Source organism: Squalius cephalus (genome assembly GCF_949319135.1).
Source record: "Squalius cephalus genome assembly, chromosome: 23".
NCBI classification, from domain to species: Eukaryota; Metazoa; Chordata; class Actinopteri; order Cypriniformes; family Leuciscidae; genus Squalius; species Squalius cephalus.
Window position 1 is genome coordinate 18,407,579 of NC_137144.1, and position 16,861 is coordinate 18,424,439.

At 35.9% G+C, this 16,861-nt stretch overlaps 2 protein-coding genes across 6 annotated transcripts in view; both read right to left on the reverse strand.

Moving 5' to 3' along the window:
* Positions 1-12,877, reverse strand: parvaa (parvin, alpha a). The gene is made up of 13 exons (XM_079860264.1): positions 12,145-12,877; positions 8,340-8,429; positions 8,166-8,236; positions 7,973-8,075; positions 7,688-7,828; positions 6,794-6,909; positions 5,590-5,648; positions 4,590-4,609; positions 3,960-4,021; positions 3,815-3,883; positions 2,567-2,668; positions 2,095-2,167; positions 1-820 (listed from the first exon to the last, which is right to left on the reverse strand). The coding sequence occupies exons 1-13, from the start codon at positions 12,278-12,280 to the stop codon at positions 744-746; spliced, it is 1,119 nt and encodes a 372-aa protein (XP_079716390.1). The 5' UTR covers positions 12,281-12,877; the 3' UTR covers positions 1-743.
* mical2b (microtubule associated monooxygenase, calponin and LIM domain containing 2b) overlaps positions 12,831-16,861 on the reverse strand; it is a 50,330-nt gene continuing 46,299 nt past the window's right edge. For all 5 annotated transcript variants that reach the window (XM_079860255.1, XM_079860254.1, XM_079860252.1 and 2 more), the window contains 3 exons: positions 14,454-14,553; positions 14,309-14,382; positions 12,831-13,565 (listed from right to left, as the gene is read on the reverse strand). In XM_079860255.1, the coding sequence (XP_079716381.1) occupies positions 13,381-13,565; positions 14,309-14,382; positions 14,454-14,553 (359 nt within the window). In that variant the 3' untranslated portion in view covers positions 12,831-13,380. The remainder of the gene's footprint in view (positions 13,566-14,308; positions 14,383-14,453; positions 14,554-16,861) is intronic.

Here is a 16,861-nt window from a genome sequence, read left to right on the forward strand (position 1 = left end):
CAAGATGATTCATCCATGTTTAATGTAGATTTTGTAACATTTTCAAATGCCGATAAAACATGAACATTGAGTTTTACAAATGATGCTACTGGAATGATATCAACCAAAACAAGGTATATTTTCTGCGCTAACACTAATTAAATCCGTTTTTCATTCATTTTCCCCAATAACGATCCAAGACACCATGTTTTAAGACATAAGAAAATAAATAAATTGAAGTCTGATACAAATTTACGCGGCAACTTTTTTTTTTTTTGATAGACTATGCAAGTGGACAGATTTAAAAACATTAGCAAATAAATCATGACTAAGCATGACAAATTAAGATTAAAGTGAAACAGACAACAAACAATTATTTGGCCAGACACTTGATAATATTAGCAAATACTGTGACTTAAGAGAATATAGTGTTTTATGTGATATAATGTAGTGCAAGCTGGATAGTTTATGAATGAATACACTTTAAACAGATTAAACAGCTTTTACATTTCCACAAATAAAAGCCGAAGTTATGCTAGACTTCAATGCATCATCTGAGGAATGGAATGCTTTCATTAAAAAAAAACATTAGTATGCATAGTGTTTTTTTTCTTTAGTGTTTTTACATCCATCAAGATGACACCTAGACACAATTATTAGCCGTATAGGGGTATTATACAATACTCCAAAATAATTAACAGCATATTTTGTTTGTCAGCCTCATAAAAAACTCGTTATCCCATAAACGCGTTACCCGTTTCGACTCATTCCACGTGTCTGTACTTGGTGAAAAGGTTGTAAAGAACTCGAAGTGTTGATTTTAGGTCACAATTCACAATATCTGGAACAAAACAGAGGAACAAAAAAAATGACTCCTTTTGACCTTTGAGAACAAAAGCTTTTATACAGTTACAATTCTGTCTCACTCTGAAGAACTCCTTGAGCATCTAAAACACACATTCAGTGCATAGTTTCTTCAGGTCCAGTTCTTGTTTGAATTTAAAGCATGAAGTGGATTTATGCAATGTTAAATAATGTACCTGACTCTTCAAGGACTCTGACTGGCATTATATGAACAACACTAACAAACCTAGACACACATTTAACTTGAAATCATTCAAATACATACACAAACAATCATACACACAGTATAAAGACGACTTTCATACACTATAAATTAATAGAAGTATATAGAGAGAGCTGTTAAATTGTGGTATTTGTGTAGTATTTATAATAGTATGTGTATAATAGTACTTTTGAAAACGGGTTTATATATTATATACGATATAATGATAACGGTGTCGTTTTCATATATATAAATAAATATATATGTATATATGCATGTATATATATATGAAAACGACACCGTTATCGTCTCCATGTACAAAAATACGAATTTGTGAAAATGGTGACGTCATGCGCATGTGTATTACATGTTCAGTTTATAGGCATGTAAATTTTCTTTACAAAGTGACATCGCCAACTACTGGCCTGGCGGCATAATACAGCAGCGTTTTTAAACGTTTTCGCGGATCCGTGTGAACAGGATTGTTTTGACAACGTTGTCGTCATTACGCAAAAAACGCAAAGGAACCGTTTATGTTTTTAGTACATTGTTGTCGTGTAAACATACCCTGACTATTGTTAAGGGAGGGAAATAGTACTAACTATTCTTAACTGAATGAAAATGACTAAGTAACTAAATATTATTAAGTGTAGGAAAAGTTCTAACTAACTATTCTTAAGGAAAGAAAAGTGCTAATTAATTAACTGAAGGAACTAACTAAACTTTTTAAAATAATTTTGATAAAAAAATGATAATATTAATAGTCAAAAACTGAGAATTATGTATAAGATATACTGCAAACAAAAAATATAGATTATATGAATAAAATTAAATTTACAGCACAACCCAAGAAACGCCTGTTTTTAAATGTAATTTAAATATTTTTCAATTATCTCTGAAACTTCCATATGCGAGGCATTTAAGAAATGAACTTTCAGGTTAAAAGAGCAACATTTGAGAATTGGCAAAACATCAGTAGCAGAGTACAGCCCTGACAAGACAAATCTGTTTACAATGATAGGATTTGCAGAAAACAAAGGCATAATTACCCTCAGGCCTGGGTTTGGGCCTCTCCAGGCCACCGTCCTGCATCAGCTCGAAGGAGAAAGACACATTATGAACCTGCAGATAAAAAAAAAAGAAACAACCATATTTTGACACCTTGAAGAAGTACAAAATGGGGTACGCATTTAAAAAAAAAAAAAAGTGATTTCCCAAAACTGGACAGTAGAAGGACCTAAAGCAGTTATCTCTGAAATCCACACATAAGCACTGGATATTAGAAGGGAGCCACACATCACACCACTTATCCGTTTCCTGTGCAGAGGCAGATTACAGATGCATCCTGGTGCAACATGCCCATTTGGCACGGGCCGGGCATGCTGGATGTGACCCAGGTGAGCAGCCTGTACTCTGGGCTGACTGTCAACACCACCCCCTCTCGATGACACTCAACACAGCACACCAGGATGGCCTTCCACACTGAAGCACGTTAACCACCCATGTACTCAGAATTTATACCTTTTGGTCAAAATTCTCAGGGGTCAGGAAGAAGTTGTAGAGGGGGACGAAGTATCCTTCTAGAAGTCCCATCAGCAGGACCAGATACACACCATCTGCAAACTACAAACACGCCTCAGTCAGAACAACTCAATCCAGGCATACACGAGGCAAACAGAGTTCTGCTTTAAGAAATAATACTTTTATTCAGCAAGGATGCATTAAAGGGATAGTTCACCCAAAAATGAAAATTTGGTCATTACTTAAACTCATACAGGTTTGGAACAACATGAGTGTCTTTCTTCTGTTGAACACAAAAGATACTTTAAAGAATGTTGGTAACCAGACAGTTGACGGGACTCTGTGTTCCTACTATGGAAGTCAATGGCTACCATCAACTGTTTGATTACCAACATCTTCTTTTGTGTTTAACAGAAGGGAGAAACTCAAAGGTTTGGAACAACATGAGGGCGAACTATTTTGGGGTGAACTATCCATTTAAATTAATCAAAAGTGACAGTGAATCAATTTTTATTCAAAGTATCCTGAATAAAGATCACGGTTTCCACATAAATATGAAGCACCACAACTGTTTTCAACATTGATGATAATAAGAAATGTTTCTTGAGCAGCAAATCAGCATATTAGAATCATTTCTGAAGGATCATGTGACACTGAAGACTGGAGTAATGATGCTGAAAATTCAGCTTTGCATCACAGGAATAAATACAATTTTAAAATATATGAAAATAAAATACATTTTTTGATTAAACAAATGCAGCCTTGGTGAGAATAACAGACTTTTTAAAAAAAAATTTTTTTTTAAAAATCTCACTGACCGCCAAACATAGCAATCCTTTAGCATCTTATCAGTTGATTAATATTTGGCAACCGTAAACAGCCTACATATAAGCTAATGAACTACTTTATTTAGTGAAGTATATTTCTGACACAAAGCCATCATATGAGTTCAGAACACTTGAAATATAAAGTACAAATTGAATGAGCTACTTTAAATGATATTTTCATGGAGCTTTTGAAAGCTTCAGTTCCCATAATAGTTTCATGTAAAAGATCGACTGGAACAGCCAAATGGACTGTGGCATGTGACATGAAGAGGGATTAATGATGACAGATCTGTAATTTCATTACATTTATTGAACAAATACCCTTTTATCATGTTGTTGCTGCTACCATTTTATAAAATCACTGTAACAGATGATTTCTCATGGCTTAGCGCTTTAATTTACCACAGTCACAGGATGTTACCTGTGTATCCAGTTCAGCAACCTCCAAGTTCAGTTTATTCAGGTGTTTGTTGACGAAGGTGATTAGAGTCTGTGGAAAACAGATGCATATGTGGTCAGGCTTGTCTTAGGATGTCAATTCGGCTAATACTTGTGCTCTTTCATACCTTCTTCACGACATTCAGCTTGTCAGGAGCATGATCAAACAAGGTATCAAAAGCATCACGCTCTACATGGAAGAATACATCCATGTATTAGAAAACAACTGAAACATTTACACAATCATTCAAAAGTTTTGGGGTTGGTAAGATTTTCATTTTGCTCTTATAAGCTCACCAAGGCTGCATTTATCTATCAAAAAATTACAATCACAACATTACAATTTAAAAATAACTTAACTATTTTAATATATTATAACATGTAATTTATCACTGTAATGCAAAGCTGAATTTTCAGCATCATTACTCCAGTCTTAAGTGTCACATGATCCTTCAGAAATCATTCTAATAGGCTGATTTGCTGCTCATTTCTTATAATTCACAATTTGAAAACAGTTGTGCTGCTTAACATTTTTGTGGAAACCAGGATACTTTTTTTTAAGTTCAAAAGAACAGAATTTATATGAAAAATCTTTTAAAACATTATAAATGTTTTTACAGTCAACTATTGATCAATTTAATGCATCCGTGCTGAATAAAAGTATATATATATATTTTTTTTTTAAATCTTACTGACTCCAAACTTTTGAATAGTAGTGTATATAACATCTAAATGATATAAATTTTAATAATACTTACCATGCCTGCCAGATAATGCCCTATGAACAAAGAACACATCTATTAAACTATGACTGAACATCGAGTTAGAAAACATCACATGATAATTACAGCTACTCTAGGGGAGATGATTATATATACTGTGTAATATATTATATATATATGTAACATAGCAGTCTTTGGCCGATATTAGAGGAGTTTTTTTATATTGCATATTTAAATGTTCATGCTCATTTCCTCTTTGCTATCATTAAATGCTCGATTAAAGTTAATCTTTAAAAACACCGATTTAATTACATAGTTTAATGAAATCTTTAGAAAATCTCAAAATGAATATCCAATTTTAACATTTTTTACATTTATTTAGACAATCGCGTAGAATAGAAAAAAAAATTGGCTTATCGGTATAGGCAAGAATTTTAATATCAGTGCATTATTGCATGTTATGCATTTCATGTATCTCTTGTACAGCATGGGAGATCATTTATCTTTCGTAATGCTACAGTCACTGAAATCCAGAAAAAAAAAGAAAAAAAAAAAGTCAGCTGCTATTTGGGCGTGTGGAAGGGTGATCAAATTGATCAGGCAAGTCTGGGACTGCCCTGGACAGGGCTTTCTCCCCATGAGGCCCCCTCCTCTCACTCTCTAATCACTCCTGCCAGCCATCAGCCTGGGCAGCAGCAGCTACTGTGTGTGTGATAACAGCCTCAGGAAGTATTCCACAAACACACACACGTGCAAAAACACACACTTATCTCCCCAGCTGCCAGGTGCCTGCTGGACCGCTCTACAGTCAGCTGTGAACATATGTATGTGTGTGTGTTTCCACACAAAGGGTGACAAAACAGCGCTATAGGCTAACCCAGATGCCATCTTGTAATCAGTGATCTACTGCACAATGATTGAAACATATGAAAGGAATCATTACAAAAGATGGAAAAGATCATTAAACCCTGATATTGGCCCATTTATGAACGCATGGGGGTGACATTTAGAAATTATGGATGCAGCATTGACGTACTCGGTGTTGCCAGTGATCTCCTCCATAACCTGACGGGATTGGAGAATGCCCTCTCGTTTCTAAAGGAAAAGAAAAAGGGAACAGATTGGATATCACCAAGAGTCAGAATTCTCTAGGAGACTTAAGAAACCACCATCGTTTGATATCAAAATATCTGTAATGGGAAAACAATGAGCTCCTCTAGTCAGGCACAACGGGAGAATTACAGGACGATGAAATTTGAGACCACTTATTTTAATATAATCCATTCTCCTACATGAACTATAAAATTATGCAAATAAAAAAGAAATTGGAAAGAGCTTAGGCATTCAGGATTCTCACTTTTTTTCCCCATTAATTTCTATGATTTTCCCAGTTGTTTGTGATTTCTGTATATTGACTCTTTAAGAATAATTTTATAAAAAAATTGTTTATGATTTATATTTAAATTTTTAATTGATTATACACACACACTTTTTTTAGAAAGATTTTGATAGATTTTGATATCAAATGTAACATTATCATAAAAATTATATTTAATTATGTACACACAATATATATATATATATATATATATATATATATATATATATATATATATACACACATACGTATTTGTATTTGTATATGTATAGTATCATATCATCTATAGTCAATGAAAAATCTGAGATGTCCAATATTTCCTGATATTTCAAAGTTTTCAGACTATAGAAACTTTGAGGACTGCAACCATCTGTATTTGACTCAATATCAAAAGGAAGACAATACAGAGAGCAAAACAAATTAAATTAAAAATGACAGCATCAACATCAGTAAGCTAGCATTAGTTACTGAGGCTAATTAGCTTTAGCTATTGGGGATAATTAACTAGATCTCCATATTTAATTCTGTATGCAATGATTGCAAAAAAAATAGTGACTATTATAATTTGTAACATTGAAGTAAAGCAAGAAAATATCAAAAGGAATCATGACAAAATACAGATGAAAGTAAAGCTAATTAGCTATTAGCTTCATCTGCACTTTCTATTCTGACTCGCTTTCTTTGCTAAACTATATTGACAATAATTGGTATGTCAACATCAACAAATTGACCTATTATTTGATTTTGAGGAGATTTGTGAGAAGAATTTGTATGAAAAGTTCATCAGGGAGCGTTTTAAACGCAAATAACAACAAAGATTTATTAGCAGTTAGCATCACAGTCTAAAACAGAGTCTACATACCTGGACCACAACCACCTGAATGGACACATGGTCAGGGAGGCGAATGGGCGCTCTGAAGTGCTGGGAAACCGCCACCAGCAGGTGAAGGATGGCCACAATGCTCTTAGCATGAACCGCTGGCAAAAAACAAAACAAAACAAAAGAAAGTCACCATGAAATCAACTGATAATTCTTTTTTTCATTGTTTAGTATAAATGATTTATCCGTGCACAAAAATGTGTGTGCCCTCGTAATCTTTACTCAAAATTTCCCCTCCCTCTAATGATGCATTTACAGGTGCGAGGGTGGAGCAACCTGTCACTCACATGACATCACAGCATTAGAAAACCACAACCATCCAATCAATTCCCGATGGGCAAAATGAAGTCCTGCCCTACATTTTTATTACATTTTAGTAATTTCACTCAGATATCCATAAGAATAGGGAAGAAAAGACTATCGCAACTTCCATTTCATGCCGACTTTAAATCTTAACATTCCTTGAATGTATTAAAACCAGTATTGGCACTTAGATCTGTGAATTGTTACTTAAGGACACAGGATTGATGTTCTCCTCCATTTAATACGAAAATCAATAGCGCATAAATCTTTCTGCCTCATAAAATGAACTGCAATCTCTTTAGTGTCTCTTCCACATAAGTAGAGTGATTGAAATCCACTAAAAACACTGTTGCATCACCTTAAGTGTTTCCCAAGCCTTTGAAACTCAAAGCTATGAGAAACACCCATCAATAGCATTTTAAACAGACCTTACTTTGTTGTAAAGCCATTTTGTGCACCACAGCATGTCTAAGTAGACACTTTAAGCCAGGTCCATATTTAACATCACATAACACTTGTCTTGTCTTATTTAGGATCATTTGAACAAATCATGATGAAGCTCTAGGGACCTACAGTCGACGTTCCACTTGATGCTCCTGGTGGAGACCTTCAGAGCGTCATTGATTCTCTCCAGAACCGTCTGCAGCTTCTGCTTCTGGGCAATCTCAGATTGGGTCACCTCTGCAACATTTAGCTTCTCACCTTCAAGCTTTTCTACAGGACAGAAACACAAGGCCAAAATCAGAATAGGGATGTGGGGTAGATCTCAAGAAGTCTAGGTAGAACTTACTTGGTTAAGTCAAGTCAAATAAAACCAATCAGAAGAAGCCATATAGTAAAATAAACAGAGATTTGTACCAAAGAGCTTCTGGAGAACCTGTCCGTCATAAAGATCTTCAGCCAGGTCCTTCACAATGATCCTTTCCCCAACCAGAACATCATTGATCCAGTCGATAAGCACCTAATTTAGGCAAAATCATGGGTGTAGTTTGGAAAGACGTATGGGAGAACAAATGATCACAGAATTGACATTTTGGCTTTAAACACAAACCTTCATGAGTTCCTGGAGTTTTCGGTCGTTTTTCGAGTTTGGGTCCACCATAGTGCGGACTTCATTTTCCTCTGTGAGGGAAAGAGACAGACAGAAAGAGGGAGAGGAAGGTGTAAGGGCTTATTATTAAGCTGAGGGAGCATCAATTGAACGATCAGGCTACGGGTTCAGTACCTAGCATGATGTCCTCAGGATGAAGCTCAAAAGGTGTGGGACTCATCGGGAGATTAATGGCGTTCATCCCCTCCTCCTGCAGCTCCGATACTATAGGAGACAGGACACATCGGGTGAGAGGTAACAAATTATTTCTGAATACAGTGGCCAAAAAAAAAAAAAAAAAAGAAGAGAAATGAAATCGAGTGTTTTATTCCTTGTGTTATTGCTGTTTTATAAGGTTTAAAAAGATTTCTATTTCAAATAATTGTTGTTTTTTGAACTTTCTATTTATCAAAGAATACTGAAAAAATATGAAGCAGCACAAATGTTTTCAACATTGATAAGATCCCAGATAGCACACGTAAGTCTGCAAGATGTCTGTTAAAGATCACTTTATCTGGAAAGCATCTGCTGTTAACTAACATCTGATAGATGTCTTTAAGATGTCAGTTTTACATACATAAACATCTTAAAGACATTTTCTAAATGTCTATTTGACATCTGACGGGAAACGTCCTATAGACATATTGCAGATGAGCAAACACTCTAAAAAAATACATCTTCCAGATGTAAACGCACATCAAATAGACGTCTCCGTGATGTAATAATAATAAATGTTTCTTGAGTAGCAAATCAGCATATTAGAATGATTTCTGAAGGATCATGCGACACTGAAGACTAGAGTAATGATGGTGAAAATTCAGCTTAAGTACATTTTGAACTATATTCAAATAGAAAATAGTTGTTTTAAATTGTAATAATATTTTCAGAATATTACTGTTTTTACTACTTTTGATCAAATAAACTGGTGAGCATAAGAAACTTCTCTCGAAAACAAAAAAATCTTACGACCCAATTAAATAAATACAATAAAACTATATTACAGACTTCAGCTTAAACCGGTTAATAAATAGAACTGCATGCGTCTTGCTGAAAAACAATGTAGCCGGAGCTCCTTCTCTCTGTTTATATCTATGATGACGAGTCACGCAGGTACTGGGCTACTCCGCAGCGGTACGACCCGTACCAGTCTAAAATAGTCTGAATATAAACACTTATTATAGGTTTGCCGTAGTGATTCAGGATAAGACAAAAACACGGTAAAAACACCTTAGCAACACCCTGGCAACCGGCCACAACACTATCATCACGGCTCATTTTCAGAAGAAAATGTTTAAAAAATCCTATATTTATTAGACTTCAGGAAAACGTAGACATTCTCAGCATCCTCTGAGAAAAACCCAAGACTCCAGCTCTTCGCTCCAACAGCAACCCAGCATGCATCACTGTCTACAGCGCTGATTATGGGGATGCGAACATCCTGTGCTGGATTCCAGAGGCCTCCCATGGAGGACGATATCCTATTAATCAACACCCTCTCGACCTCACGCACAGCTGCTCTCCTGCTGCTTCTTCTCGCTGACACGAGGGGTGCATCCAATCCAACGGCACGACAAAGATGTCATGTAACTTGTATTATGGGGAGCGATGAGGTTAACATGGGTGACTGCCTGGGAGGATGTTTAACAATGAGCACCACAATTTCTTCAGAAATATTAGTCATTAACGAGAACTTCACCAGAAGATCTCTCTTTTATGGTGCTTTTTTGCACTCTTTGAAGCTGAAACATCATTATATGGAGAGAATTGCATAGGAACAGCGTATAGGAATGACATGAAAGGTGACTAAATAATGTTTTATTACATTTTATTTCACCAACCATTTAAGTTGTAGCAGTAATCCTGTGTAATTTATATTTTCAATTGCAACTAAAGCAATAAACATAAAATGCACTGCATTTTGTGAAATAGCCCTTTTAAAAATCAAATCCTACATCAATTACCCATCCTGATCACAGTTCTCGTCCTGTGCGTGGGTGAATATGAGACGGAGCAATAGGCAGTCAGAGAATCTGAAGGCTCAGCTGCGTTTTCCTCTCAAACGGCCTTGCAAGTGCTGATGGATGCCGTGCAATCATTACAGAAGTGCACTTGGGGAATCGTGCAAACCCAGAAGAAACACTTGAATGTAATGGGTAGCGGCACAGAGACTAATTTACTTACTGGATAAGAGGACAACAACAAAACTAATATATTTTTATTTGTTAAGGATGTGGATCACCAGAAGTTGTCAGGATTATTATTGGGTATTGCGGTCTAGTTTCGCAGCTGTTCTTGTCTCAAGGCTGAGATGACTGTTCTCATTCCTGTACAATAACAATCTCAAGCCTCGTCCAGACAGAATACCTTACATGGTTAGAACAACACTGCCAAAGCTGAGTGTTAGCTGAAGACAGAGCTTAAGAACACTTTATAATGTGCCAACGTGTGATTTTTAGACTATAAAAAGGCTGATTATTGCTACTCAAGACTGTCGTTTAGAGGTTTTCGTCAGAACGATTCGATGACTCAGTCATTTTAAGGTGTGGGTGAATATTTTGAAAGGTTTTTTATAATCATGCCTCCAAGGTAAATACTTTAAAGTGCTACTTGCCAAAATGGAGCATAAAAAATGACTAATAAATTTCGGAATAACTAATGTTAAAATCTTAAATGAACCACTTTGCGTGAATGTGACACATTTATGATATCAGTTTATGTTATTGAGCACAGTAGAGTGCAACACTGTCCACTCACTTTTTCGGTGGCCTTGGTTCAGGAAGTAGTTTTCCAACAGGGGTTTTAAAAAAGTCTTCATTAAAGAGTTAGAAGCCAAAACCCAAACCAAACAGCTACCAGGTGAATCACAAAAGGTGAATTACGAGGTGAATACAAATAGACAAAGGCACAAAACTGTGTACTTAACTTTAATGATGGAAAGAACTACAATCCCATGAAGCACTGCAAATGACAAATGAAATAAAACAATGGATAAATATAAAAACCATTGATTTAAAGGTTATGTATACAGATAGATAGATAGATAGATAGATAGATAGATAGATAGATAGATAGATAGATAGATAGATAGATAGATAGATAGACTCATTTACATCATTTGCACTGTTTTAAGGGAGTGGGCGAGCACTAAAGAGTTATTTTGGTGCAGTTTGCTTGTCTTCATTCTCTGATTGGTGGAGCTTCTCTGCAGAATCATGGGTATTGTAGTAGGAATTCCACTGTTACAGTTATTTACAAAATAAGAATTAATGCGGTCTGACAGCTTCAACAGAAGCAACAAAGCTCACAGTATAGATTTGTCTTTGATTGTTTATAATTACATTTTCCTACAGAGAAAATAAATCCATTTTTTACTTTTGCAAGCTGACAGTTGCACTCTGTTGTATAATCTAACTCTTAGATCTAAATCTAAATCTCTAACATTTCTGCTATTTGCCTTTCTGAAATAACTTAATTTTCGCCACCAAATCAAAACAATTGACAATTTATCGGTTTTAGGACGAGCTAGACATGTTCAAAAGAGAAGGTTTTCGATTCAATGAGTCGATTAAACTGCGTTAGAGAAGCGCAAGGGCCGATTTAGTGAAATGATTCATTGAAAAGATCCGACTCAAAAGAGCGATTCGTCCGAACATCGCTAAAAAGCTATACACAAACTTTAGAGTGTAAACATTATATTTCTCGCTACTTTAAAGACACCCCGTTGTCGTTTCTTTTGAGGTTTTTAAAATATAGTCTACACAAGAAACAGAGATGTTGACAGTGTTAATAAACGACTTCTAAAGTTATGCGGCAACTTTTAGCCTACTTTCAAGCAAAACTGTCATTACTAGATCAGCTGTTCAGTATTTAAAACGCGCAAAACATCACTCCTGGCAAAATAGACTTGTTTTTTTTATTTTATTTTTTTAGCTCAATCTACCTTCTTTCGCCTTTTTTCTCCTGGCCAGAGTCCCACCAAGTTTTCCCAGAAATGAGTCATCTTTCTTTCTGGAGGACGGAGACTTTGGAGTTGGAGACTTGGGAGAAGACGGAGATTTCTGCGGGGAAGAAGCCATCAGTAACAGTCAGGAGCAGAAAAGTGTAAATAATATGTGATTTCCCCCGCTGAGGGAGTGCGTAAAATCCCAGGAACAGGAACGGAAACGGAATTCCAGCTATTTGCCCAGCCTTCTAAAACGAGCTTCCCTTTTCCTTTGATCCCACCCTCTTTCCTGAGGGAGACTGTTCAGAAAGTTATTCGTAGTGACTCTGAGCTGCCATTATATCATACAAGACTGCAATGTTATTATTACAGACTTGAGCTATAAAGAGCCAAAATAATCCGTACAAAAATAAATCAATTAAACTAACAAAATAATGAAATAAAAAATCACTGATTTTGCTAAATTTAATTAGATGTTGAAAATGTAAGATTCTTATATTTTTCAAAAGTTAACATTTTATAGGCTATATAATTGTATAAAACTTAAATTATTTTATGTAGGACTATTTATATTATATAATTTTCAGAAAACAAGCATTTTGCACTTTCCTGTTAATATTTTATAAAATACAGAAATTAAAAAAAAAAAAAAAAAATTTTTTGAAGAGAAAAGGAGAGCCCACTCATTGTTTTTACATTTATTAAATAAATTACACAAAGCAACAGACAGACAAGATTAAAACCAGAGCCGTTTGTACATTTTCTTAAGCACTTCTTGATTCTTGAAACGATGACATTTGGTTTGACTTCAGAAATAGTTGATATTAAAGGTCACTTAAAAGATATCCTGTTCATTACAAGATAGAAACAAACACTCAACAAACACACTTCATCACTGCCATTAAACTTTGGCATCTATTGGAATATTCACTGAAGAAATGAACAAACATTCATTAAGAATTTTAACAAAACAGGAAGATAAATCAAAACCTAAACTGCTTTAACTATATAAATCCCATTGCACCAGTGTGAACAAAATGTGAAGTCAGTCCTCTCACCTGTGCAACTTTGTGTTTGGAAATATTTTCAGTTAGTAAAGAGACACGTGCTTTGGTTTAGGGTTTATTTCTTTTGAAGAACACAAAAGGCAGCATTAAGCTGGGTTTGAATAAACAAGCGTATTGCAGTCTGTTCAAGATCTTCAAATAATGCTCTCTCTCAGTCTAAAGGAGTTTAGGTCCAGTGGAACTGATAGCCTCTGGACAGGATCATGCTCTCCAGATCCCGGTCCTCAGCTTTCTCCTTCAGCCGCTGTTCCTCCAGAAGACTGACCAGTTTATCTCTTCTCTCCACCACCTTCATGATCTCCACCAGCAGGCTCTGCTCCTCCGCCAGCTCACTCGCACTCTTCTCGCAGTCTGGATATGGAGGGAATACAAAGACAGGCCTATCATCAAATAATCAAGTAAAATATCGTCCACATAACATTCACCATGTAACAAGGTTTAATTGCTTTTGAATAACATCATATATTGTATGATAGCCATAATTATTACACAATGACACCTCTGTGTTCTGTGGCTTAACGCTGCATGTCTCAGTGGTAAACAGTGAGCTTCACCACCATGAAGAATTAAAATAAACGTGTGTTTGCCGAAGGCTGAGGGACCAACCATTGACTTGCAAATGAAGACACTATCACCTTCCTCTCCAGCTATCAATTCCTGTTCACAAGTAAATGCGCTTCCACTTACAATATGTTTTCACTCTAACTAACCAATTATGTAATCCAATATCCGAAAAGTTGGTCCACAGACCTGAATGTTTTCACTTTTAACGTGGAATACATCTAAAGTTGACAACCCTCAACCTTATCTTTTTTCAAAATGTTATGCTCACTGCATTTATGTGATCAGAAATACAATAAAAACTAAAATATTGTGAAATATTATTACATTTTAAAATAATTGTTTTCTATTATAATATATTTTAAAATATTATTTATGTCTGTGATGCAAAGCTGAATTTTCAGCATCATTACCCCAGTCTTCAGTGTCACATGATCCTTCAGAAATCATTCTAATGCGCTGATAATCTTAAAATGATCTTAATTATTCCAAACTTTTGACCTGTAGTACTGTATATATGGTAACAACCCCACCTTCAGTGTTCATTCGCCGCCTCATGTCTTGCTGTAGCCGACTCTGAGTGTCCTCCAACTCCAGTTCTTGAGCACTAGGGACAAGAGCATGTATAAGACTTGTACAGAAACCTTGATACAAATCTAGAAGAGTCACAGTACTTACAAGATCATGAGTTCAGACTCATATCTGGACAGTTTGTTCTTCTCCAGGACCAGTTTGAACCAGGTTTGTAGTAGCGCGGTCTCATCTGTGGAGTCGTCGCCTGTGAACACGAGATAAAATTTACTGAACACTGGCATCTGCTATAACACAACTAATACTACTCAGCCCTGTGATGTTGCCAAATTTTAATACGATTATAATTTTGAACATTTGATTGACAGTGTACGATGTGAGTCTCAAGCTTCTGATGAAAAATGTCCACATAATTAACATAAGTCCTTTTCCAGTCATTTGTGATTACTGTAAAAAAAGAAATTATATATACACAGTACAGTGGTGGCCAAAATTATTAGAACGGTAAGATTTTTTTAATGTTTTAAAAATAACTTTTCTATATGAATATATTCTAAAATGTAATTTATTTCTGTGATCAAAGCTGAATTTTCAGCATCATACTCCAGTCTTCAGTGTCACATGATCCTTCAGAAATCATTCTGATAGGCTGATTTGCTGCTCAAGAAACATTTATTCTCACTTTTGATCAATTTAATGCATCCTTGCTGAATAAAATTATTAATTTCTTTCATTTCTTTCCAAAAATAAATGAAGCCTTGGTGAGCAGAAGAGACTTTTAAAAAAATCTTACCATTCTAATAATTTTGGCCACCACTGTATGTGTATGTATGTATTTATATACACTCACCTAAAGGATTATTAGGAACACCATACTAATACTGTGTTTGACCCCCTTTCACCTTCAGAACTGCCTTAATTCTACGTGGCATTGATTCAACAAGGTGCTGAAAGCATTCTTTAGAAATGTTGGCCCATATTGATAGGATAGCATCTTGCAGTTGATGGAGATTTGTGGGATGCACATCCAGGGCACGAAGCTCCCGTTCCACCACATCCCAAAGATGCTCTATTGGGTTGAGATCTGGTGACTGTGGGGGCCATTTTAGTACAGTGAACTCATTGTCATGTTCAAGAAACCAATTTGAAATGATTCGAGCTTTGTGACATGGTGCATTATCCTGCTGGAAGTAGCCATCAGAGGATGGGTACATGGTGGTCATAAAGGGATGGACATGGTCAGAAACAATGCTCAGGTAGGTCGTGGCATTTAAACGATGCCCAATTGGCACTAAGGGGCCTAAAGTGTGCCAAGAAAACATCCCCCACACCATTACACCACCACCACCAGCCTGCACAGTGGTAACAAGGCATGATGGATCCATGTTCTCATTCTGTTTACGCCAATTCTGACTCTACCATCTGAATGTCTCAACAGAAATCGAGACTCATCAGACCAGGCACCATTTTTCCAGTCTTCAACTGTCCAATTTTGGTGAGCTCGTGCAAATTGTAGCCTCTTTTTCCTATTTGTAGTGGAGATGAGTGGTACCCGGTGGGGTCTTCTGCTGTTGTAGCCCATCCGCCTCAAGGTTGTGCGTGTTGTGGCTTCACAAATGCTTTGCTGCATACCTCGGTTGTAACAAGTGGTTATTTCAGTCAAAGTTGCTCTTCTATCAGCTTGAATATTTCTCCTCTGACCTCTAGCATCAACAAGGCATTTTCGCCCACAGGACTGCCGCATACTGGATGTTTTTCCCTTTTCACACCATTCTTTGTAAACCCTAGAAATGGTGAAATCGCTCAAAATTGCTTAAATCCCCTTTCTTTCCCATTCTGACATTCAGTTTGGAGTTCAGGAGATTGTCTTGACCAGGACCACACCCCTAAATGCATTGAAGCAACTGCCATGTGATTGGTTGATTAGATAATTGCATTAATGAGAAATTGAACAGGTGTTCCTAATAATCCTTTAGGTGAGTGTATATTATTGATAAATAAAACATAATATATTAAAATATAATATTCAAATACTAATAAAATAAAACAATACAAAAATAAATAAATATTTTAAAATACAAAGAATTTATGGAGACTGTCCTTGCACAAAGCAATTTCTATACATTATAAATGTTTTTGCTTACATTAATATTAAAATGTAGCTAATTGTCTAATATAGTCCCACAATGTTAGTCTCCCACTTTGACAGTTTCAGAGCATTGTTTTCTACATACTTCCACTGTCCATCCATTTGGAGGCCGCAAATGTCAGTTAACAAAGAACCTATTCATCAAAAAATGCACACCCCACAGGCCCTCATCTTAACACAATTATCCTGACAAAGACACATAAACATGGCGAACAATGGATTGTGGCAGGTCACAAAAGATTCGCCCCCATGCATTTATTAATTCTGCTGCCCTCAATGAAGTCTGTTGATAAAAGACACACTGTATCCTTGCTGTCCACTTTACAAAAGGGACGTCTTCTATACCGCCTGCATCCTTGTAGCATTGTGGAAGACAGAGGCCAGGCCAGGACTATTTGCTTTCTTT

What these genes read in the sequence shown, in the direction of transcription:
- parvaa (XM_079860264.1), bottom strand. Translation starts at nt 12,280, where the DNA reads ATGGCTTCTTCCCCGCAGAAATCTCCGTCTTCTCCCAAGTCTCCAACT. An exon ending in AACTCCAGGAACTCATGAAG is followed by an intron (nt 8,076 to 8,165) that starts GTTTGTGTTTAA and finishes TGCCTAAATTAG; the next exon opens with GTGCTTATCGACTGGATCAA. An exon ending in GGCATTATCTGGCAGGCATG is followed by an intron (nt 4,022 to 4,589) that starts GTAAGTATTATT and finishes TCTTCCATGTAG; the next exon opens with AGCGTGATGCTTTTGATACC.